Source organism: Pipra filicauda, unplaced genomic scaffold (genome assembly GCF_003945595.2).
Source record: "Pipra filicauda isolate LSUMZ 115617 unplaced genomic scaffold, ASM394559v2 scaffold71_size5581439_pilon, whole genome shotgun sequence".
Lineage (NCBI taxonomy): Eukaryota > Metazoa > Chordata > Aves > Passeriformes > Pipridae > Pipra > Pipra filicauda.
In genome coordinates, this window is record NW_024104887.1 from 4,429,586 (window position 1) to 4,453,258 (window position 23,673).

At 42.1% G+C, this 23,673-nt stretch overlaps 1 protein-coding gene across 4 annotated transcripts; it reads left to right on the plus strand.

Annotated features, from left to right (window-relative positions):
* Window positions 1-484: 484 nt before the first annotated feature.
* Window positions 485-23,358, plus strand: RABGEF1 (RAB guanine nucleotide exchange factor 1). Of its 4 annotated transcripts, none has more exons than XM_039389308.1 (10): window positions 485-507; window positions 10,108-10,293; window positions 12,243-12,409; window positions 13,428-13,547; window positions 16,314-16,480; window positions 18,204-18,285; window positions 19,033-19,165; window positions 19,574-19,665; window positions 20,014-20,270; window positions 21,213-23,358. In XM_039389308.1, the coding sequence occupies exons 1-10, from the start codon at window positions 500-502 to the stop codon at window positions 21,609-21,611; spliced, it is 1,611 nt and encodes a 536-aa protein (XP_039245242.1). In that variant the 5' UTR covers window positions 485-499; the 3' UTR covers window positions 21,612-23,358. The 4 variants fall into 4 exon arrangements, with proteins under 4 accessions (XP_039245242.1, XP_039245243.1, XP_027581720.2 ...); XM_039389309.1 differs by lacking the exon at window positions 485-507 and adding an exon at window positions 598-892; XM_027725919.2 differs by lacking the exons at window positions 485-507; window positions 13,428-13,547 and having other exon boundaries at window positions 16,311-16,480.
* Window positions 23,359-23,673: the final 315 nt, after the last annotated feature.

A 23,673-nucleotide genomic window follows, 5' to 3' on the forward strand; every position in this document is an offset into this window, starting at 1 on the left:
ATGCTGACTGGTGTCAGATCATTTCAGTTCTGTTTCCTTCCCTCCAGTCCATGTGACACAGCGCAGAGAAAGTCCCAGTAGCTGTCCCTGATTGTGCAATGCTCGAAAACAAAGTTTCTGGATTTGCTTAGCTGGCTGCTTTCAGAAATATGTTTCTGAAGTAACTAAAATACCATTTCCTTGCTGTCCATCTGTCCTGTTGTTTCCAGCAGGATGACTGAGACCCAATGTGGCAGGGAAAAAAAAAGACCACAACCAGGTAACTGAGAATGAGAGGATGAGTGAGTTTGAAATAGCAGTGGCTATTTCTCTGTTTGCTGCAGTCAGCACTAATGCAGCTCTGGGGCAGGGCCTGGCTTTGGGGCGACAACAGAGGAGCTGGCCTGGGGGGTGTGTGGAGGGAGGGAAGGGAAGGCAGCCGTTCCCTGGGCTGGAAGGGGAGGAAAACAAGAAGCCGAAGAGAACCGTGGATCTATTCGCATTTCCAGGACTCAGGAACATGTACATGTGTGTAATAGCTCCGGTGCCGCCGTGCCAGGGCAGCTCTCCCGGCGCTCGCCCTTCCCCGGCTCCCGCTCCCGTCGGTTCCCCCTCAGGGCGGCGGGGCCGCTCCGCCCAGCCCGGCCGGGCTCCGATCCCCCCTCAGGGCGGCGGGGCCGCTCCGCCCAGCCCGGCCGGGCTCCGATCCCCCCTCAGGGCGGCGGGGCCGCTCCGCCCAGCCCGGCCGGGCTCCGCTTCCTTCCGTGCGCGGTCCCGCCCCGGAGGTGCCGCCCGCCCTTCCGCCGGAGCGGAGGGAGGGCCGGAGGCAGCGCCGGGCCGGGCCGAGCGGGGCCGCGGGAGCAGCGCAGCCGAGCGGGACGGGACGGGACGGCCCCGCCGCCCGGGGCAGCCGGTGAGAGCCGAGGGGCCGCGGGCCCTGCCCCGGGTGCGGGGGCTGCGGGGACCCTCCGGTATCGCCCACACTCGTTATAAGGGTCGGGGGTCGGGGTCCGAGGGGCTTCGCTCCGGCCCCGCTCCCCGGGGCTGGGCGGGGGGTCCCCCAGGCCCCACAGGGCGGCAGCGTCGGGATACGCTAAACTTAACCTTCCTCCGTGTGCAGCTCCTAAAACTAATCTTTATTATATATGTATATATATTAATTCCATGGGTGTGCTCCAGCAGTCAAGCAGGTGTCACTGATACCTTTCCCAGTATGCCCCCCCAGCCTGTTTTCCTGATGAGTTCCTTGTGGATCAATGAGTTTTTGGCTTTTTTCTTGTGAGTGTTGCCACTGCCCGGCTGAGGGTTAAAGCCCTTCAGGCTCAAGCCAGGTGAAGCTGGGAAAATTATTTAAAATGCCTCTGAGCAGTGCGTTTTGGATGCTTTTGTAGGTGTTTGTCTTCTTCCATGTGCAGCTCCTAAAACTAATTTCTTTTTATTACGTGTAAATATTTTTATATTTTTTTAATGTACTTAATGTGGTTTTAAAGAATTTCCTTTTTTTTTTTTTTTTTAATCCCATGGGTCTGTTTCCATAGTTAACAAGGAGCAGGTGTCACTGATACCTTTTCCCAATATACTCTCCTTCCCCCCCACCCCTCCCCGCCTGTTTTCCTGATGAGCTCCTTGTGGATCAATGAGTTTTTTGGCTTTTTTCCTGTAAGTGTTGCCGCTGCCTGGCTTCTCACTGCACGGCTGAGGATCAAAGTCCTTTAAATTCAAGCCAGGTGAAATCTGGAGAATATTTAAAGATGCTGAGCAGCGCGTTTTGGATGCTTTTGTGGGTGTTTGTCACTCTTTGAGGCACTTTGTGTAGTGTTCAGGTTGTTCCTTCCAGCAGGGAGTGGCTGTACCCTCAGAGAGGGTGTGAGATATTGAAAGATGAATGACGTGCTTGGAGTTACAAAAAAGTTCTCTGAGGGGTTGGTTCAATGCTGTCCTAAATCCTGCTGGTGTATGGCAGGGGCAGCATCGTTGTGATGTGGAGCTGGGTTGGCTTGAGGGGGTTTTAGAAGAAAAAGTAAACTGGTTTGTTTTTTTTTTTGGGTTGAGTGAGGCCCTGATCTGGCCCAGTGCTGGGAATTAGCAGCACTGCATGGTTTTGGAGAAAGGGTGGCATTGTGGTTATGATTTAAATCCCAATAGTCACTAAACTGTTTTTGAAGCAGTGCTTTGTGTTGGCAGTACCTCACACCAGTACTTTGAGAAGAGCACTGAGCTGCTCTTGGCTTTCCAGTTACTCAAGACTCCTTTGAGACCAATGACCAACCAGCATAGAAGGACGGGGTGATATCCAGGAACAGTGCTTTACTCTGGAATTGGATGTGTTGGCCTTCTGGATGTGGTTACACAAGTGTTTTGCAGCAGGGAGGATTAGGAAGAGAATTGTAGCTCAATGGAATGCTTTGCTGACAAAAAAACCCCCCAAAACAACATAAAATAGAATGGAAGAATAGGATAAAAAGCCAAATATAGCGATTCCCAAGACCCCTTTACTTACCCCTTTACCCAACAAACTTGTTGATTATAAGCTTGAAGATAGTCCATGATTCTGGTATTTAATTTTGTTCTGCGGTGTTATTTAAGGTAGAACAGTCTTTCTTAGCTCCCTCCTCCCTCTCTTGATGTTTGCTATATAATCCCCAATTATGCTTGGTTTTTTATCCAGATGATTAACTACTTGTGATCTAAAACTAGACCTTAAAATTATGCTTGTGAAGTCCTGCTAAAATGCTGTAACGAGTCAGGTATAAAGTGTATAAGATGTTTTGAGGTTTTTCTCTGAGGTTATAGCCAACTTAAATTTAATCCAGGTGAGCGTGGCTGACACGTTTGCAAAACATAGTGTGGAGGAGAAGTTTCTGAGGAGATTTTAGAAGTTTTAGCTAATCCTCTTCATCTTCTTGAATTCCCAATGAAAGAGTGCAAAGAGTTTTTAGATGTTTCCTGTGATTTCATTGAAAAGCACGGTTGTGAGTCACATGTAGATGGTGAGGCACAGTCTGTTAATTCATGAGTATGTGCTACTCCTGCTGGTAGCTGAGTGCTCATGGCTACAGGCAGGAGTTAAGGATTTAATGGGGACAAACAAACCTGTAGCTTCAGGCCTCTGCTGACATTTGAGGGGGGAAAGCACATCTCCAAGCTGAGTAAACTCTGAGCTCTCTGGGCAGCGTTGGAGCCTCGTGGCCATGAGGTTTTGGAGGTTTGAAGCAGTGGCTGCAATTTCCCCTCCAAATGACAGTCCCCAGCAGTGTGGTTTGTTTGAGGTGGCTGCTCAGCCCTTGTCTGGCATCACAGTAACGACTGTTTGTTTCCTTGGCATCATTTTTTTAGCAGCCTGCACTGTTTATCCAAGGAAACAACTGCTGTAGCTGGAATCTCTCAACTGCAAGAAAGGGGCACGTTAAAACTGTGAACACAGCAAAGATAGCAGCTGGGTTTCTTGCCTAATTCCCAAGTTGTCTAATGGCTTTTGTATTTTCTGAGATCATATTGCCCCACCCTTTCCTTTGGAGGAAATTAGCTCATGTTTAATTAGCCTTCTGCTAATTACACGCCTGAATGTTCGGGGTTACACCTGAATCACGACTATTTCAACACGTAGGTTGCTCTTAGGAGTTTTGTGGCATTTGGGTCAGTGACTGTTTTTTGGATTAAATACATTTTAAAGGGCCTTTTCCACTGGCAAAATACACGGTTGTTAGAGAGCTTAACCCTGCTCCATCCTTCCACCCCCTCAGTTTCGATGCACTTTCTAATCTACCTTGTAAATTTATTTTTAGTAAATGAAGTTGCTTGTTTCTCTCTTGATCTGAAGTATGGTGTAGTATTCAGGCACCAGTAAAATGTGAAACAGCAGCACTTAATGTAAGCATTGTGTGTTTGGAGACTTCCTCAGTTTTCCTACTTTTCCTGCTCTAAAATCCCACGTCTGGGAATGGCCATCAATGACCAAACAGTTGCAATGAGTGATGAGACATTGTGAACACACTTTGGAGCACTTTGATGTTTTTGAATAAGGGAAATTAAAGTTGTGTATTAAGTGCTATGAAGAAACTTGAAGAGCTGAATCACGTTTGCTTCGGTTCAGTGAAAGGACTGGTGTGGGTTGTTGCCAGTAGTTGTGCCAAAGGCTTTTTGAGAAGACTGTTGGTTTCATGGAGGAAAACAAAAACCCCAAAATAACAACAGCAAAAAGAAACCAAAACAAAGCCACAACCCAAAACAAACCCGTGTGTTATGAGTCTGTTTTGTGTTTTCCTGATTTAGATACATTCATTAATGAACTTGGTTACTAATAGTGAAACTCATTTACAGAACAGTCTTGCAAAGCTGCTGCTTTAATTTCCAGCGTTAGTGTGCAGAGTTTCTACCAAAGTGTTTTTCATAGCTTTCAGTAATTATACATTGCCTTGCAATTGCCCCTTACCAGAGGTGTTTATAGATTGATTAAACGAGACCCTTCCTATTCAGCTTTGGGGTGTGAGCTTTTCCAGCCAGCTCTCCTCTCAAAGGTGACCTCAGCAATTCAGGACTAATAAATAGTTTATGACCCAGTCGATATCTTGTCGTTGTGGTGGTGACACAACCTGCACTGGCAGTAGAGGGACCTGCCTGCTCCAAGCCTGGGAGCTGGAAAAGAACGAGGAAAACAAGCTGGTGGTGCTGGAGCCCATGGGAAATCTGTACTGCTCCTAAACTGTATTTCACACAGTGCCTTTCCTGAAGCCAAAGCTGTGTCTGCAGTCTTTGGAAACCCTGATGTGTTATGAAAACTATCTTGGGTTTATTGCTGAAAAGAAGGTGTTATGTAAGTTTAGTCTTTCATGTGTGCACTAAATCAGCCCTCAGTGACGGATCCTATTTGGATTGAAGGAACCCCTTTTTCCTACCACATAAAAGCTAAGGATGCACATGCTCTTTGCTGTGACTGATACCTGCTTTAATAGGTTCACTGTGAATTCTTCTGGCTATTTTGTGATCTGGTCTGTGTGAAAATTAAAATACAGTCCTTTCTGTGTCATACAAAAGGTCCAATGTCCTGGAGCAATGATTGCTGCTCCTTCAGTCCCCACTGTGGGACAAAAATGGGCTGAGGATTTATGGACTCATAACAAAATTCGTGTTTCCTGTGTCTTAACCCCTTCTGTGTTTTCTTCAGTAAATCATCAAAGGCAGATCAAAGTATGTGCTGGGGAAAGTGATGTGGTTGTCAGCCAGAGTATTTTGCAGAAAAGTTGGTTTTGCTGGTTTTGTTCATGGTCTGCTTCCCTGGCTGTGGTAACTGAAACCCTGAACTGTTTGCACATCTGTTCTCAGTTTCAGTTCTGACAGAGGCACAGAGGAACTGGTAGGCAGGCAGCTGGTTTATCCTTCCTAAAAAAAAAAAAAATGGTGTGAATTTCCATTTTCTGGAGTCGGAGCTGTGATTTGTTGAATGTTCTTCTTGGATGACAAACTCCACAGGAAAAACCTAGGGGTGTGAGCAAGGGATGAGAAACCTCTGAGTTGGTATTGCACTCTTTAAAATGTATTTGCTCTAAGTAAATAGGTGAATAAAAGAAAAAATTTAGGTAAGCCTAGGCACAAGAAAAATGTGTTGATAGGAAGATGCATTTGACAGCTTCAGAATAAATTGCATTAAAGCAAGTAAAAAGCTAATTTTGAATTAATCCACAGTGGCTTGGGGTTTTTCTCCACATGCCAGACATCATAAGAAAACTGCTGTAAGGTGCTTATGAGAAAGTTGGAGAAGGAGATCTGATCTGTCATCAGAGACCTTTGATGTGCAACCCTTCAGATACATCTGAGTTAATATGAATCACGTGCCTCATTTACCAGCTGTGCACCAATATTCATCTGCTCCTGATGGCTCTGCAGTTCAGAAAAGCAAAGCTGGACGTGTAGAAGAGCCTGGAATGCCGTGGCCATGGGCAGCTGAAGCTGTAGCTGGGGTGGGGACCAGCCTGGGGGTGCTCGTGGCAGTGAGACCAGGGGAGCTCCTTGGTGTCCCCACAGCCTCGTCCTCTGGGGGCTGGGGTACAGATGCACTGCTTGCCAGCAGTGGGACAGCTTTCCATGTTGGGATTGCCCAGAATAAATCCCCTTTGTCAGCCAGGGTGTGACAGCACATTTGCAGGGACCCTCTGAGGAGCCACACACGGGGTGTGAGGTGGAGCTTAAAGATCCTGGTCATGGAAAGGAGTTTTCCATTTTTCCATTTCAGAGGAGAACGGGAGGCAAGAAGCTTTTACTTGCAAATGAGTAACAAGGGGAAAGGGATTTTATAAATTAATAACTAAGAGCCCATTCTTTTTTTAAACTCTTCAGAGGGATGTTGCTAATTAACATAGATATTAATGTGTGATGAGGTGTAGTACTGGTACAGAAACCCTTAAAAGAAGATTCTGTACCATGGTATTTGTGAGGGGATGTGCAAGGAGGTGTCATTTCCCTGCTTTCCCTGATGATATTCACAGCAGAGCTATTTGAGGCACTTAAACAAAAGCAGTGTATGAGTATATTTTAAATTACAGGTGTTTGCTCCTGGGAGAGAGATGTGGTGCTTTTTGAAGTTGTCGAGATGTGTTTTAACTGGGATACAGGAGATGCAATAAGGATGTTTGGTGTAAATCACCTCTCCAAATGTTACTAGTTACTTAGTTATTATCTTCTGATACTTTATTGTCCTTGATTAGTTTTGTAGATTTTTTGGCTGAGTTTTTCTGTTGGTTTGGGTTGGAGGTTGGTTTTTTTTTTTTATAATGTGGAAGTTTGTTTCCTTCTTTACTGTTGTTTTCCTGGCTTCTCAGTGGTCAGGTGGTATGAAAGCTCTTCAGAGTTGCCTGCTCTCTGACTCCAGGAAAACAACAAATTTGTTCTTTGTTTTGTATTATGTTGCTCAGAGTTGACCTTTGAACAGGCCATGCACGAGTAAAATAAGAGGTCTGACCCTGCAAAATTAGTGGTGTGACTGTGCAAACACATTGAGGAGCTGATCTTTGAATAAGGAATGATACACCTTTAGCTGGGGTGGAAGGGAGAGAAGGGAATCGAGAAGGGGGGGGGGGGAAAGCATTTTGGACACTCAGAAGTCCCAACAAAACATTTCTAAGTGTGCAAGATCATAAAGTACACAGTGATTTAGCTGTTGAAAATTGGCTCGAGAGGGTTTTTTTCGTCAGTTTAATCAAAACTCGAGTTGTTCTGCTCATTAAAACGTTAATGCTGACCTGCAAAAATTGGCTGCAAAACTTTTTTTGTAATGGCCTTTTCTGTTTCAAGGAGGCAGAAAGGCTCTGCTTTATGTGCAGCATGTGACTTCTTCCTATTGATTCAGGGTGACCTCTTCAGTCCCTGGATCTGATGTAACTGCAATCTAAAACACTTGAAAGGGAGGGAACAGAACAACTTTCTAGTGCCTTGACTTTGCAGCTGTTTACAGACCTGGGGAAAGCTGCTGGACTTTGACACTAAACAGAACCTTATTTTTAGCTCTGGTGTTCACAGAGGGTGAGCGGGATGCCAGAGGTAATTGTGGGTAAAGCTCTGTGGGCACAGAAAGCTGATTTTTGTGCATCTCTGGAGAGAGTGAAAGTGCACAACTGGCATAGAAACAGCACGTGGTGGCTTTCAGAGAGGCAGAAGTTATTCAAAACATCTGAGTGTCTGGAGCACGGTGCTTTTGAGTAAGAACACACACCTGAGTTCATGACATGGGCCTGCAGACTGCAGTGGCAAAGCTGTTGTGACTGCTGTGGGGGGTGAGAGGAACTGGGCTTTATTTCCTTGGGTGCTACAGAATTTCTGTGAAGTTCGTGTTATGAAGATGTTTTTGTGTGTTGTGTCTTTATAGCTCCCTGTGGTTTACAGTGAAAACATTGAGACTGCTCAGCTTTACCAGTAATGGCAATATTGAGCATTTTAGGCACGTTGTTTTTTTTCTAGTACAGACACCTGCAATAGAAGCCTCTGATCAAAATGCTGCTGCAGCTTCTGGTTTTAAGAAGTGGTCTTGAAACTGAATCAGCAGCAAGTAAAGATTTTCAGGCTTTTGCTTCCCTTTTCTTTTCAGAGTTGGTGGTAAAGGGCAGGTGTGATGCTCTGAGAGGGGGCTGTGTGTCCAAATAGTGCCAAGGTGCAATTTCTGTCCCAGGCTCTGCAGCTGACAGACAGTAGGTGTTTAATTTCTGGGCTGTGAGGTAGATTGTCAGATAGATTGTATAACATACACCATCAGTATGTTATAGCCTTCCTTGAGAAGTCAGTAAATGAAACCAAAATATTTTTGTGAAGGCAGTGTGTTTATGTTTGTTAGTTTGTCCATATGGGAATGAAGTAAAGCTCTCAAATATTTAAAATCTAGGTTTGGGGATTTTTTATTATTTTGCTTTGCAGAAGCACATTAATGTCTGTTTAATTGTCAGACATTTCAGAGGGAAAGAAAAGAATATTCAGCTGCTCTCTGTCTATATAAATGTGAAAATGTATCTTCATAAATTATGCTGTTAAGAGACTGATTCCTTTAATATACATCTCTACAATGAAACTATTTTTAGATTATTTTTCAAAACTCATTACTTCTTTCCAAGATAGAAAAGATGTTAGTGAAGAAGGAGTCTTAATGGATAAGATGGAATATTCCCCCCTCAGAGAAAATCATGTGTGTTTCCTGTTACTGTACTTAAAATAACTTGATTAGATTAATGGGAAATGTTAAACATTATCAGTCTTTCTAAGTGGTTGATCTTAGATAATCCATCTTGGAAGAAAATAGCTGTTATTTCCTCTGGTAGAAGACTGTCAGTGGCAGTGACAGTTGTGCATCACATCTGTTTTGGTGGATGACTCAGGGAGGAGTTTGGGGCAGAATTTTAGGGGAAAACAAGATAATTCTGACAAGCTACTGCTATTCTTCAGATTAAGAAAATCACTTTTCATCTTGCTTTCCATCCATGGCATCTCCAAGTGTGTTCTGGTTGCCTTGTGTGATCTGAAGCCATGTGCTGGAGGGGAGGGCAGGGCCTTCAGACTATGGGGCAGTGTTGGTTTAAAAATCTGCTGCTCCTGTTGCAGGAAGGATGTCCTGGGGCACCTTTGATTGCCAGTGTGAGAGCAGTTGCTGAGGTGTTTGCTCAGCTTACAGAAAGCTCTCTGCTGAGAGTGGCAGGAAGAAAAAGGGGCTGGATTTGCTGGTCAAGACCTGCTTTCCAGTGCCTCGCTGTGATATTTTGTGTGTGTGTGTGTGTTTGTCAGTATTGTAATCCAGATATTAATATTTGAATAGGCAGGCCTTGCTAATGCAGATGATCCTGTGCTGCTTTTCTTCTCAAATGAATGCAGCATTTAGCATTAGAACACAGTATCTGAGGTGCCTTTGGGAACAAGCTGGCACGTGGGATGGTTTGTGCCAAGGGAAAGGAAGAGGAGGGCTGGATCCTTGCAAGACAGGCTCGGCACAGTGGTGGTGTGGGCACGAGAATCTTTTTGTAGCAGTCACTATATATAAATTCTATAGAGCTGTGCTGTGTGCAGGCACCCAGCTGAACTCTGGAGTAACTTGAGCGCTGGAGGAGAGGGAGATGCACCTTCTCCACGTCAGTGTGCCTGGCTGGGTCAGCTCGGATACCTCGCTGTGCTCTGAAGATATTTGTATCAGACATGATACCTAAAGCCTCACCAGGGTGATTCTGTGCAGTCTGAACACAAACCCATGTTCATTCTGTCTCTCACTCAGCCTGCTCCCTTTGTTGGTGGTTGGAACTTCCTATATTTCTTTTTTCCTCTGTTGCTTTGTGCCTGTGACTGGTAGAACAACGTGCTGGTGAGATCAGAGCCTTGGGCTTTTCTCCCTGAGTGTGACTGGCACTGCTGCTGTGCCCCTGGGCCAGCCCTGGTGCTGTTTGCAGGTCACAGCTATGCAAACACATTCTAATGCTGGGCTGGCTTTGGGGCTCCCTGCTTATATAACTGTGCTCTTCCTCCTCTGGCATTTATTTCGTTGCTATGGAACTGTTAAATAATTAAAACAGGTGACTTCCTTCTGAAAGGCAGACCTTCAAAAGAAATTATTTCTAGCTGGCTGTTGCCATGTCTCTGACTTTAACCCTTTTTCTCTTTAAACAGGAAGAAAATGAACCTGAAATCTGAACGCAGAGGAATCCACGTGGATCAGTCGGAGCTCCTGTGCAAGAAGGGATGTGGTTACTATGGCAATCCTGCTTGGCAGGGATTTTGCTCCAAGTGCTGGAGAGAGGAATACCATAAGGCCAGGCAGAAGCAAATTCAAGAGGATTGGGAGCTGGCAGAGCGGTAAAGAAGCCCCTTTATTCCTTCAGCTTTTGCAGTAGGGTGACTTCACTAAGTACTATTCCTGGCTCCTGTTTTCTAGTCCTATTTGCTCTGGCTCAGTTTCATCACAAGTTCTCATATTTGACCTTTCCAGCAGGAATTAAAACCTTCCTCTTGATGCAAAGATGAATATTTATGACATTCTAATTTAAGAGGATTCAGAAGAAAGTCTGTGAGTAGCAAGTGTAAACACCCACCTACCTCTCAATAAATACTTTGACCTAATTTGCATACTTAAATCTGTAATTTATGTAGCAGTTGGAAGGGTGGAAGTGACAATTTTGATTAAAATACCCCTGCCTCTGGAGTTGGCAGTTATTGTCTTGCATAGCCAGCACCATGGTTTTACATTTCAGCAGCTGATTGAAAAAAATGGTTTTAGTCTTGTCTGTGGTCATTCTTTTAAACTGCAGGGTTAAGCCCAAAAGCATCAAAGCTTTGGCTTTAATAATTTAGGTAATTTTTCTCTAGCACTTATTTTCTGCAACACAGTTTAGCTCTCTTAGTGTGATAAATGCTTGACCCTAAAAATGGGTGTTAGAGGTATTCTGTGCTTGGGTGAGAAAATACAAGCAGCTACAACTGCTTTTTGTTGGAGCTGGGCAGAGCTTGGAACCCTTTGGAGACCTTGAGTTACCCAGTGATACATTAACCAAGGTCATTGAGGAAGGAAGAAAAGTTATTAATTAAGTGCACTGGAGGAGGTGGCATCTGTGAAAGGTCTCTGAGCTTGAGTTGGGTCCAAACTGATGGTTACAGTTTGGAAGCCCTAAGTTTTCTGGCATCTCAAAGCCTTTGAAGTAGTTACTTGGTTTGTTTTTTAAATTCTCTTTCCTGTCTGGCACTGGAACAGATTAACTGCAGAGAAAGTGTTTGGAACCTTCTCTAGCCCAATCCAAAGGTGCCAGGACAGAGGACATGTCATTTTATAACTCTGCCATACATTTGTCTTAAACAGTTACTAAGAACTTAAGTATTATTAGAGCAGATAGTTATGCTGTCAGTCTTGTAACATCTCTGTACAAGAAAGTGGGGTATTTAAGGAGTTCTTCAATAAGTAGCTGCTCAGCAGGGAGATACTAAAGGCACAGATAAGCTGTGATTGTTGTAGTGCACAGACAGGCTTGTCAGCACAGATAAGATACAATTCCTGCCTCAAGAGATTGCAGATCCAAGACTATTTATGGTCCATCCTGAGCTGGATGGATGTTTAAAGACAATGGCTCAACCTTCTAGCATCTTGAAGGGCAATATAATTTAACCTATTTTAATCCTCCTGCACAGGAAGAAGAGTTGAAGGATTGGTACATTTGGCCTTCCCTACTTTGTACCTGTAGATTAAAAGCTGGCCTTGGTCTCTGCAGAGCACCCAGCAGAGTTGCAGTGAGGGGGTTTGTCCCATTCCTTCAAGTTTATCTATTACTAAGACTTAGAAAACAAATGATGACAACAATGATGTGTTTCCCAGAATATTTGTGAGATTGTGACAGGCTGTTTCCCTTCAGTGAGGGGGTAGAGGATTGAATTGCCTGTGGTTGTGAAACTCAGCATGATGCAGGGAGGGAGGCCATGAATGGATTTTTGGAAATCCTTCCACAGTCTATCCCCTCACTTTTGCCTTATAGAATTCAGGGCTGTGACATGAGGGGAAGGTGACCATGATTATACCTCAGTCTCCTCCCTTTTGACCTTACTATTTAATCTTCCCTGGACATCTTGACCTTTCCCTCACTTGGACCATTGCACCATGGAAAAGGTGGATGTCATGTAGCCAAGGGAGGAAGCAAGAAATGAAGATGGGCATAGGGGAAATCAGTTTGTCAAATGAGTAATTAATTATTGCAGAGGAAATTAGCTTATTTGTCTTGTTTTTAAGCACTTAAATTAGACCTGTATTTTTCTAATTCCAGGCTTCAGCGTGAGGAAGAAGAAGCCTATGCCAGTAGTCAGAGCACCCAAGGGGCCCAGTCACTGACCTTTTCAAAGTTTGAGGAGAAGAAAACCAATGAGAAAACACGAAAGGTCACTACTGTGAAGAAGTTCTTCACTGCTTCTTCCAGAGCAGGAGCTAAGAAGGGTAACTGTCTCCTTTGCTTTTAATGGTTCTGTACAACACGGTAAATTAAAAAGTATTTTGACAGATGTCACGTTCTAAAAGGCAGAGGAGTGCTCTGTGGTTTGACTTTAAAGAGGCTGGAATAGTGACACTTCTGGAGAGCGATTGCTACTGAAAACACAGAAAAATGTGGGCTTTTGAGTGATGCCAAACAATCTTTTAAATAGAATTCTGTGCAGTCCTAAACCTGTGGCTGTGTTTGTGTGCATTCCACAGGAGTTCTTCCACTAAAGTATAGCATAAATGTATTCCTGGTGGGGGTCTGCCACTGAAGGACCTTGTTCCTCTGACATGTATCCTTGCTAAATTCCTGAGTCAGCCACAGTGTCATGCCATGGTTTAGGAGTTGAAGGGGAATATCTCCTGAAGGAAGCAGGGGAAAAGGTACTGGCTGTCACTCACCTCGAAGAAACTGGTATGTCTAAGTGTGATAGAAACACTGAGATAACATATCAGCTGATGCTGCCATAATGGAGCACTTTGACAGCCTTAGCAGGAAAAATGGGATGTGTAAACAGGGTGCCTTTAACTGAAAATAAATGTGAGACTTGTAGTGTTTGTGTGTATGTGGGTTGTGAATACCAAGTTTGTGGTTGTCTGGATGTTTGTTCTACAGAGTGTGTTCCAACTAAGAATGATTAATGGCACTGATGTCTTTGCACAGCAACAGCTTAGACAGGCAAACACCAGAAAATGCTGGGCTGTGGAGTAGGAATTCCAGAAGGGAAATCAACACAAATCTACCTTAGCCTTATAGACAATGCATTTCCTTAATAAGAAACATGCCTGAATTTCATCCTGGAATTGTCCTGGTGCATGGCAGCAGCTGGCTACATGAGGCATTCATTCACCTGTGTAATTAAAACCTTTTTTTATGTTCACTCTTCTCACTTTTCCATATTTTCTTTTTTTACCCCCCTGCCATCTCTCCTGCCACGCTCCTGCTCTCGTGTCCCGCTCGCTCTCGCGTTCATTGCAGCTGCTCAAGAGAAAATCGTTAAGCAAGGACAGCCTGGGAGGGAGAGAAATGCTGATAACATTCTCAGGGATTTGAAGGAGATTTTTACTCCCTCCTGGGAACTGGCTTCCCCTTCTGAAGGTAATGCAGCACAGCCTGAGCAAGCTGTCTGCCTGGTTTTAGTGAGCTTACTTCTTAGTTGGGCTTTGCAAAGTACAAACTAGGGTTGTGCCAGTTCAACCTCGTGCTCTTGAACATGAAGATGACAAAAAAAGCAAGTCCAGCATCTTGAGGTGAACTTGGATCTCTAAACCAGTTCTTTGCTTTTTGGTAGGGAGAGTACAAGAATAAAGCTGAAGCTTCCTGGAGCTCCACCTTAGTGTGACCACTCTTTCAAAAAATAAGAATTTTGTAAGAAGTAGCTGGATCTTGTGCTGCTTCACGTTTTTTTATCAAAAAAGAATTCCAGATTGCTGTTCTAAATCTGATTATAAGTTGAAACTGCTGTTTCAATTTAATAGTTGACACTTCAAGCACTTTTGCATTCTCAAAACATCTCCAGATGTTTGTTATGTTAACCAAGAAGACAATTTCATATCAAGAGAAGACATCCTAGTTCCATTTACACCAAAAGGATGCCAACCCTCTTGATGCAAACAGCTTCAGGAGCTCGCCCTGTGTTATTTGTGTGCAACTCTGACTTGTTGTGCTGACTAAAGAAATTTGAAGATGTACCATTCTTTATTTTGCAAATTATATGGAGAAGATGAGTGGCTGTGTGTAGCAGAGCTAATGACAAACCCATTTTTTATGTTCCTTGCTTGGACTCAGATCCCTGACCGTGGCACAACCATAGTGAATCACTGGAGTGCTCATGTTCTGCTGTGACAATTAGCATTTCTGTAGAATGCCTTGAGAAAGATTTTACTATTAATAGTGTTTGTTCCTTGTGAAGGTGATCCTTTCTTAACTCCTCCAGTGCTCTTCCTTTTCATTTGGGGCATATTTCCTCTACTGGGTTCTCTTTAACTTGGTCAAATGGAATTTCTTTTCCATAATCGGCTTCTTTTTAGTTGGACTTAATTCTTTTAGAGCACGTGACAAACCTGAAAATAGTTTGTTGCTGAAAGTACATTTGTTCCTGCAGTCCTTAAGTAATCAGTGCATATTGTACAGATCAATTTTCCTTAAACCAGGATTTCAGCTCAGAGATTAATGAAGCTGCAACACTTCTGAGTGACTACAAGTAGTTCTTGGTGTGACTCGTTGAAGACAGTTCATTCTAACATTGTTTTTTAATACTTAACAGTAATCTGCCTCAGCTGACTACATCTCTCTAATAACTAAAAAAAAAAAATCTGTTTTCAATTTGTGACTGAAAAAATCATATTCTTTATGGTCAACCAGCAGAATGAGGTTCATTATTTTTATAGTAGAGTGAACTCAGTGTTGAAGTAAGTAAATAAATCTTCAACTGTACTTCAGACTGAGATCAGTAATTAATCATGGAAGAAATGTCATATAATTCTGCCCTTCTGAAAGCAGACCTGCTTTCTTTGTTTATTATTTCAGAACTAGGCTTCCTACTTATTGGTTATCTAATATGAAATGTGACAAATTTAGATCAACATGCAGGAGTGGTCACCCTTCAGCCTGAACCCTGTCCAGGCATTTGTATTGCACTGCTGGGAATCTTAAATACAAAGAAATCCCCTCTGGAAAAATGTCCTTGTGGAACACAAAAGGAGGTTTTTTTGCACTTTCTATCTCGATTGCTACAGTTGGAATTTAAATATTTGCTAAACCTTTTCTGTTCTTATCGCTTAAATACCATAAATGTTCTAATGGTGCCTGACCAAATTATTACCCAGAGAAGGTTATGCTGAAGTCTTGTGCTTTGGTCAGATGATCAGTGTTTGTTAATCACTGGATGACACAGCTTTGAATTTAGTGCTGAATCTTTTTAAAAGCAAATAACAACAAACAAACAAACAAAAACCCCTAGTAAGATACCTTAAGTATATTAATCCCATGCATTTCTTTTTATTTTGGAGTTCTGCATGTGTGCTTATTGAAACACGGATTTTTTGTTGTGCATGTTAGTATTTTCAGATTGAAAGATTTGTTTGTATCGTGTTGACCATGAATATTTTCATGTTTTCTGTCCCTCTGCTGCTTGCTTTTCACCATGTTCATTTACATCATCTCTGTTCAATCCTTCCATTTTGAACAGTGTTGGCTGGCAAGTTGAAAGGTGGGTGAACTAAACTTGGTTAGTGAAGGTATTGGAGCAGCAGAATTAACTTGCAGCTTGGAAAATCTTGTGTTTTGTGTGGGGAAAAAAAAAAACAACCCTGTGGTTGCAGCTCCCTAAACTTGCATCCAGTGGTGTGTGCAGTGTCCCTGGACTAGAACTGCCCAATCTGCTGCTCCCTGAGCTGGTTCATGAGCCAGTTGGATGAATACTTGTGTTGGTGCAAGCAAAGGAGCAGGAATTAGAGGTGAGGGGGAATGGAAAAGGGACCACTCCATTATCTTAAGCTGCTGCAGAATCCTGTCTGGAAGCCTTGATCTTCTATGGAGATACCTTACCTAGGGATGAAAATGTAAGAAACCCAAAAGCAAACCCACATCACAGTCATTTGCTGCTATAAAAAGGCCATTAGTGCAAATGAGTGTGTGGCTGAAAATGTTTCCTTTCCGTGGAATACTCAGTTTCCTGGAGTTCTGTTTAATAATATCCATCATTTCACTGGCAGAGCCTGAGAAGTACATGATCAATCATCTGCACAGTTAAAAAAAAAAGAAGAAAAGACCAACCTGAAACTTTAATACCTGTTAAACACTTGCTGAATTTATCCATCAGTGTACAAAAGCTTATCTGATGTGCCCAAATTTTCCCAGCAGAGATCCAAGAAGCCAAGGCTCCCAGCCCTTCCATAAACAGGCAGGCAAGCATCGAGACGGATCGAGTGTCCAAGGAGTTCATAGAATTTCTCAAGACATATCACAAGCCTGGACAAGACATCTATAAGCAATGTAAACTATTTTTGGACACAATGAATCATAAAAGGGTAAGTCTTGCATGCCTTTTGCATCAATCAAATGGGGAAACTGGGGAGAGATGGGGAAAATGCTGCACTTCTTCCAGCAGTTTGGATTTTATGGAGTGTACACAGGAGCCTTCAGGGGATGTGCTTAGTCAAGTGAAGATCTCAGGGCAGCTTTAAGTTCTGGCTGCCTTGTTTTTTGGTGTGGTGTGTGACCAAAGAATCCTTCCAACTCCAGTATCTCAGGGAACTTTCCTTTGCAACCCAAATAAATTAGTCCTGAATAAATCCCATATATATTAGTCTGTCCGATGGTTTTCTAGATAAATATGACTTGTGGAAATTATAAGATATTACATGCTGAGTTTTTAGATATCATGGGATCACCACAGAATGGTTTGGGTTGGAAGAGACCTTAAAGATCATCCAGTTCCAACCCCTGCCATGAGCAGGGACACCTTTCCCTAGCCCAGGTTGCTCCAAGCCCCATCCAACCTGGCCTGGACACTTCCAGGGATGGGGCATCTTAAGTCTAAAAGGTTATAAAGATAATACAACATCAACCCACACATCTTTTATTTGGGGAACAGGAACTTGACTGTACTTTTCTTTTTAGTATGGAATAAGGGTTACATCTTCATTTTCCTTTTAAAAAAAAATCAATGGTTTTGAAATATTAATCAGTCTGTAGTGCCACCTACGGTTGGAATGAGTCAGTATTCAGCACAACTCTTTTCTTCCCCCTTCTCCTACCTTTCCTGCTTAGTATGTAGTTACTCAGGTTGTTTCCTCAAATTGGACTGAATGTTAAAGGCAGTTCTGATGGAATCTTACATTCCCTCTATTTTGAAAACATCTTGAAGGCTTTTTTTTCCTTTAGAACTTATTCATTCTGAGTTTCACAAACTGAGAGTTTGTGAAAACAGTGTGGTGTTATTATTGGTTTCAAATACTGAAGGTGCTCTCATTTCCTACTTCCTTGATAGTTTGTGCTGGTCAAAAAGAACTCAAAACATACAATTTGCTATCACACACAAACCAGAGCTAAAATGCAGCACTGCCAGCAGAGCTGAGACTTTGTGTTGAGGGCAGCTGTCCAGTTTTTGCCCTTAGAGAATTCAGATGCCAAGTTCTCTCTCCATTTTTTTAAGTGTAGCTTTATGATGCTATTTAATGGTGAAAAAATGACTTGATCAGTAAAGTTAATTTTAACCCTTCAAACCTCTGTTATGTTCTTCAGGAGCTCAGTTAAGTAATGCCCAAAAGACAGTGTTGTTTTACAAATAACATTGTGAATGTATTTCAGAGTAACTTTATCATTAGAAATGTTTACTGTATAGATACTCTTTCAAACTGTGATTTGTGTTCTTGGGTTTTTGATACACTGTATATAATCTTTTAAAAATTAGAGGCAAAATAGGGACAAACTTTCTCTTAGGACTCTGTTATTTTGTCAGCATTACTCAGGGATGTGCCTGGGGAAAATGGCATTGCACCTGTCCAGTCCCATTGCTAATATTTATCTGTTCAGCAAGTAAATGCGAGTCTTTCACATGTCAAAGAGCCAGTGTGTCTTGGTTTCTCATATTTTTTAATATAATTTAGCCAATATAAACACCTCTGACGATACCTTTGCATTCTCAGACTATTACTGCAGCTGGACACTTTCCTTAAACAGAAACAAAACATCAGAGGTGTTGCTGCCAATCCTTACACACACAGGCACCTAATCTGTGTTCTGTTACAGGACTTAAGTATTGAGGAGCAGTCAGAATGTGCCCAGGACTTCTACCAAAATGTAGCAGACAAGTTACAGACACGTTGGAAAGGTATCAAGTTCCTCTTCCTGTTGAGAAAGTGATTATTTGAAGCTCAAGCCTCTTGCATTTTCAAGTAAAACTCAAGTAAAAATTGTAAAATATTGCAGCATTCCAAACCAGCTTTCAGAAATGCTGGTAGCAAATTCTAGTCCCATAGTTGGAATTATTCCCAGTTCTGTAAGGTTTTGCAGTCTAAATTATTTGTTTGTACAGGTTTTGCTTGAAGTCTCTAAAATTTGGTTCAGTTGTTTTAATTTTTTGTTTGAAGTCCAATACTGTTTGTTTAAAACTGAAGGTGGATGTGTAGCCTCCACCCAGGTAACAAACAGGCTTTGGGCCTTGTGTTACCCTGTAATGCTCCAGCAGCCAGTTCTGCTGGGAACTGCTTTTGTGTGTCTGCTATGTGAGAGACACAGCTCAAACCCAGGGAGTTTTTCAGACATAAACAGCAACAGAGGACTTGGAGGACCTCACTGGATTTATTTTCAAAGGATGACAATATTCTTGTAGGCTACAAGCAGCTGAACCTGCTCTGTGTGCTGAATGTGCTTCACTGTGACCCTTTGGCATGTGATGTTCGACCCATTATATTTTTGCTTCTGCTGTAGAGAGAGAAAATGCTCCAATTATGTCCATCCTGTGTGAGCTCAGGTTGGCTCGAGTCAGTCGTATTGATTTGATGATGCTGGGGTCAAACTGTATTAAATCTTCAGAGGAGCCATGGAATACTTCATTTATGGGATTTGTACCTTGCAGTGCCCCCTGAAAAAGTTGAGAAGGCAATGGATCAGATTGAAAAGTACATTATGACTCGGCAGTACAAATATGTCTTTTGCCCTGAAACAACTGATGATGAGAAGAAAGACCTTGCTGTCCAAAAGAGAATCAGGTAATGAATGCTTTAAAGGAAAAATAGTTGAGTAATCCCCAGTCCTGTAAATGAGCTCTGAATCAAACATGTTAAAAACTTTGTGCTGTGCACACAAAAATGGCAAAATTGTTGAGCAGAAAGGGTTAAAAACACCCTATTTAAAAACCAGAAGAAATTAAGGGAATGGATAATGGAAGTTGCTACACTGGGAAAACCAAGTGGTTTGCTTTTGTTAAATTATGGCAAAAATAGAAGAAAGTATTTCTTCTGAAAATAAATTACTTCAGTGGAATAAACTGGCTTAAGGCTGGACTAGTGCCTCACCCACACAAAGCACTCCTTGTGCCTTGAATTCAGGAAGCAGCTGGTTTCAAACACCTGAATGTCACTGGCACAGAAGAGTTTAACACTTCTGTCCTCTCACAGGGCTTTGCACTGGGTGACTCCCCAAATGCTGTGTGTTCCTGTCAATGAAGAAATTCCAGAAGTCTCTGATATGGTTGTAAAGGCAATTACAGGTTTGTGAATGATAAAGTTTACATTTGCAGCTTCAAATTTCATCTCTCTTGCTTATAGAGAGTTGATCACCCGAGGGGGGTCCAGGCTGTTAGATTTGCAGGAGTCTTTGTTGTATTGGACTGGAATATCACATGTGAGGCAGGAATAATTTTTCCACCACAGAAGTGTTTAGGCCTGACTGATCTGTTTGAAACACTTGGACTGAACCAAGAGAAGGTTGAATAAACAGATACTTTTATGGAACAGCAAGAACCACAGATAGAAATGATGCAAATTAGCATTGCCTGCTCATTCAGGTGTCTGATTAATACACTTTTAATGATCTGAGAACTCTTTTTATCTTACAGATATTATTGAAATGGACTCGAAGCGTGTGCCCCGTGATAAGTTAGCCTGCATCACCAAGTGCAGCAAGCACATATTTAATGCTATTAAAATCACAAAAAATGAACCAGCCTCTGCTGATGACTTTCTCCCAACACTCATATACATTGTTCTGAAGGGGAACCCCCCCCGCCTGCAGTCCAACATCCAGTACATAACACGCTTCTGCAACCCCAGCAGGTTAATGACAGGAGAGGATGGCTACTATTTCACCAACCTGGTAAGTGCAGGAATAGTGTGGGTTTTATACAAGGAGCTTGTCTTTTATTTGGATGTAGGAATTGCCAGTGAAGGGAAACATAACATAAGGTAGAAAAAAAATTAAAATGGTGGTTGAGGTTACTTCGAGTACAGCCAGTTCTGCTGTGTTTTATCTCCTCCTTTTCTGCTTTCCAAACCAGGAAGTGCTTTTCTTTCTTTATAATATTAAGTCCTTCGTTTGAACAGTCTGATGCTAAGACTGTGGTGTATTTTCATTCTGCCAGGAAATAAGTCCTTTCTATTCCTAAAATCCCAAGTTTGGACAGTGCAGATGTTACAGATGCAAAGTTTCCTACTTGCAAGAGCCCATGAGATTTTTCTCTTGAAGGGGCTGCAGAACTAGGCCATTAATTTGTGGAGGTAAACAGGCTTTTTAAAGCTCCTGCAAGAGGCGTTTATTGGTGTGCTCTGCATTTCATCATAAAGCAATTTGTGAGGGAAATTATGTAGTTGAATGAAATACTTGGAATATTAAAAGTTCATTTTAGTAGGAGCAGAGAATCCGCAAGATGAGATGGGGATTTGACATTGCTTCCTTCAGAATATTAAGAGCATGGCAGATCTCTGCTGATCAGATTATTAAATATTAATTTAGTGCTCTTGTCTTGTTGTTGTGTTCCTTCTGTTCTCCCACCTCCCAAACACCCTGAGGTGACCCTGAAGTTTGGAATGTACATTGCCCAGCGAGTCAGTGCTGTTCAACCGAGTTTTTGACTTCTTCAGACTTTGGGGAGAGGAAAGAGGCATATGAACTGTTTGGTACAGTGAACTTCTGGAAAAGATCAATCTGCTGGGGCATTAAAAAGAAATAACCAGTTACTGGTCTAACAGCAGGATCGAGAATAGAACACACACATTCCAGTCTGTGGCTTGCAGTGATCTCTCTCTGCTTTGTTTGCAGTGCTGTGCTGTGGCCTTCATTGAAAAGCTGGATGCTCAGTCTCTAAATCTAAGCCAAGAAGATTTCGATCGTTTCATGACGGGTCAGACGTCCCCGAAGAAGCAGGAATCCGACAGCTTCTCCCCTGACGTGTGCCTGGGGGTTAAACAGATGTGTAAAAGCTTAGACCTCCTCTCTCAGTTGAATGAGAGACAGGAAAGAATTGTCAGTGAAGCCAAGAAACTTGAGAAAGACCTAATAGATTGGACTGATGGAATCACAAAGGAAGTGGAAGATATTGTTGAGAAATATCCGTTAGAAATAAAACCAAAAAGTCAAGCCTTAGCAGCCATTGACTCTGAAAATGTGGAGAATGACAAGCTGCCCCCACCACTGCAGCCTCAGGTTTATGCAGGATAATTATCAGTGTTAACTCTGAAAAGCAGCATTATCCTCACCTAGTACTATCTGCTACTTGGGAAGGGAAATAAATTTAACGCTAAAAATCAGACGAGCTTAAATCAGTACATTTTTAAAGGTACATTTTTCTTTTTGTTAAGTGTAATGAATTGTATTTATTTTAGTCGAGTAGATTTCTATTAGGCTTTTGTGGGTTTTTGAACTGAATTTAAATTTTCTACACAAACTGGTGTAATTTTTAAGCAACACTAGTCCATTGACATCTTTCCTGAAAGCTTCCTTCTAAGCATGCACTTACTCGTTTTTAATGATTAGTTTAACCTGAATCCGAGTTCCAGCAGAAACTCAAAAGGTACCAATGTTAGTTTGAATTCATTCTGTAGCTGTAAAGATGAAATATATATTGTAAAATATGTAAAATTGTAAATAGATTTAAAACCTGATGTCTCAACTGTGCATGACAGCTTGTGTATGAGTGAAAATGATCTAAAAGTGTTCATTTTAGCACCTTTCACTTACATCATGTTGCAGTGTAAAGGCAAAAACACTGTTAGTATTTGGATAAGCTGGATGGGAGAACTGATGAATTGCAGAGGATATTGTTGTAATGATTTGAAAACTTGACACTCAATCTGCTTTGTAAAAAAAGGAAAAGTGCTATTTAAAAAATGACATTTCCCTTCATGTAAACCTTCTCCCTGCTTTGTCAGGACACCTGGTAGCCTTGAGTGGTGCCCAAAAGTGCTGATATTACTGTTTGGAAGAGAATGTGGAGCCAGGCTTCAGAAACAGGAAGGAGTATTAGTATTAAAAAATTACATAATGTGGAACAAGAGGTGGGAGGGGAGAAGATCATGCAAGAATTGCACCAAAAGTGGCTTTCTCTTCTGGCTTTGCCTGGTCATTTCCAAGTGGGATAAGTCTTGGTTGCTTTTGTGACAATCCTGGTAGATAAATAAGTTCATATAATTAGAGGTTGCTTTTTAGAAGCATGAGCAGAAAAATGCACTTTATTTTCATGAAACATCAGTCTTCTGATCTTTAGTTACCCCTTTAGCAAAGGGATTGACCTTGACCATCAAGGTACATATGGCTTTGTGTCACTAAAAGTTTAGATCCGTGTATTTCAAGAATAACAGCTCACTCCCCAAAAAAAGTAACCTCTTGCAATATAACTTTTTTATGCCAGTGAAACATTTTATATATCATTTGAAGTATCTTCCAGCTAATCCAGTTCTGCCGTGACTCCTTTGTGTACCTGAGATATTGAACATGGAGCTGCTTTTAAGCAATGTTAAGTTCTTACCATCAAGGAGGAAAGTACCTACCTCTTTTATTAAGTTCCACTGCTTTAAAACACTGCTCTATTAAATTTGCACTGCAATAATTTCAGACCACGACTGTGATTTGTCCCTTCCTGTCAGATGTATTTATCCTTATAAACTATGCATCCCTGGTGTTCCAGATAACCAGCTCCCCAAAGCACCACTGCTGAGGTGCAGCAATGAGCTCACTAGAAATTAAATTGAGATTTCAATTATTCAGTGTATCCATGTGTCACCGCGCCCAAATTGCTTCGGATCTGACCAGTGCTTGCAGTAAATAATACTGTAAAGGCTTTAGTTTTTAAACACTAGGTGCTAATTCTGATATCCAGGTACACAGGTTTTCCTGAGGCAGGGTGGGGGGAAAGCAAACTTTTAGCTATTGTGTAAATTACCATGTTTAAATAAAAGTGTGTACATTATGCCCTTGTTAATGAGTTCCTGAAAACCTCTTCACCCGGGTTTTGTTATGCTGTTAATGATTAATGTGAATATAATTAGGGCTGCTTTTGCATTCTCTGTGATTCAGAAGACAGCAATTCTCAGCCATTCAAGTGCAAGTCTGGGTAAGTCTTTTTTTTTTCCTTTGCAGAAAGGTCGTTGTAGTGATTAAGCACTTAAGGATTTACTGGTGCATTTGTAACTGAAGTATCTTTTATGCATATGCCCTCTTGTTATCAAGCCACTAAAGGGGGAATGTTTTCAGCAAACAAATCGGGCAGGTAAGATGGATTTCC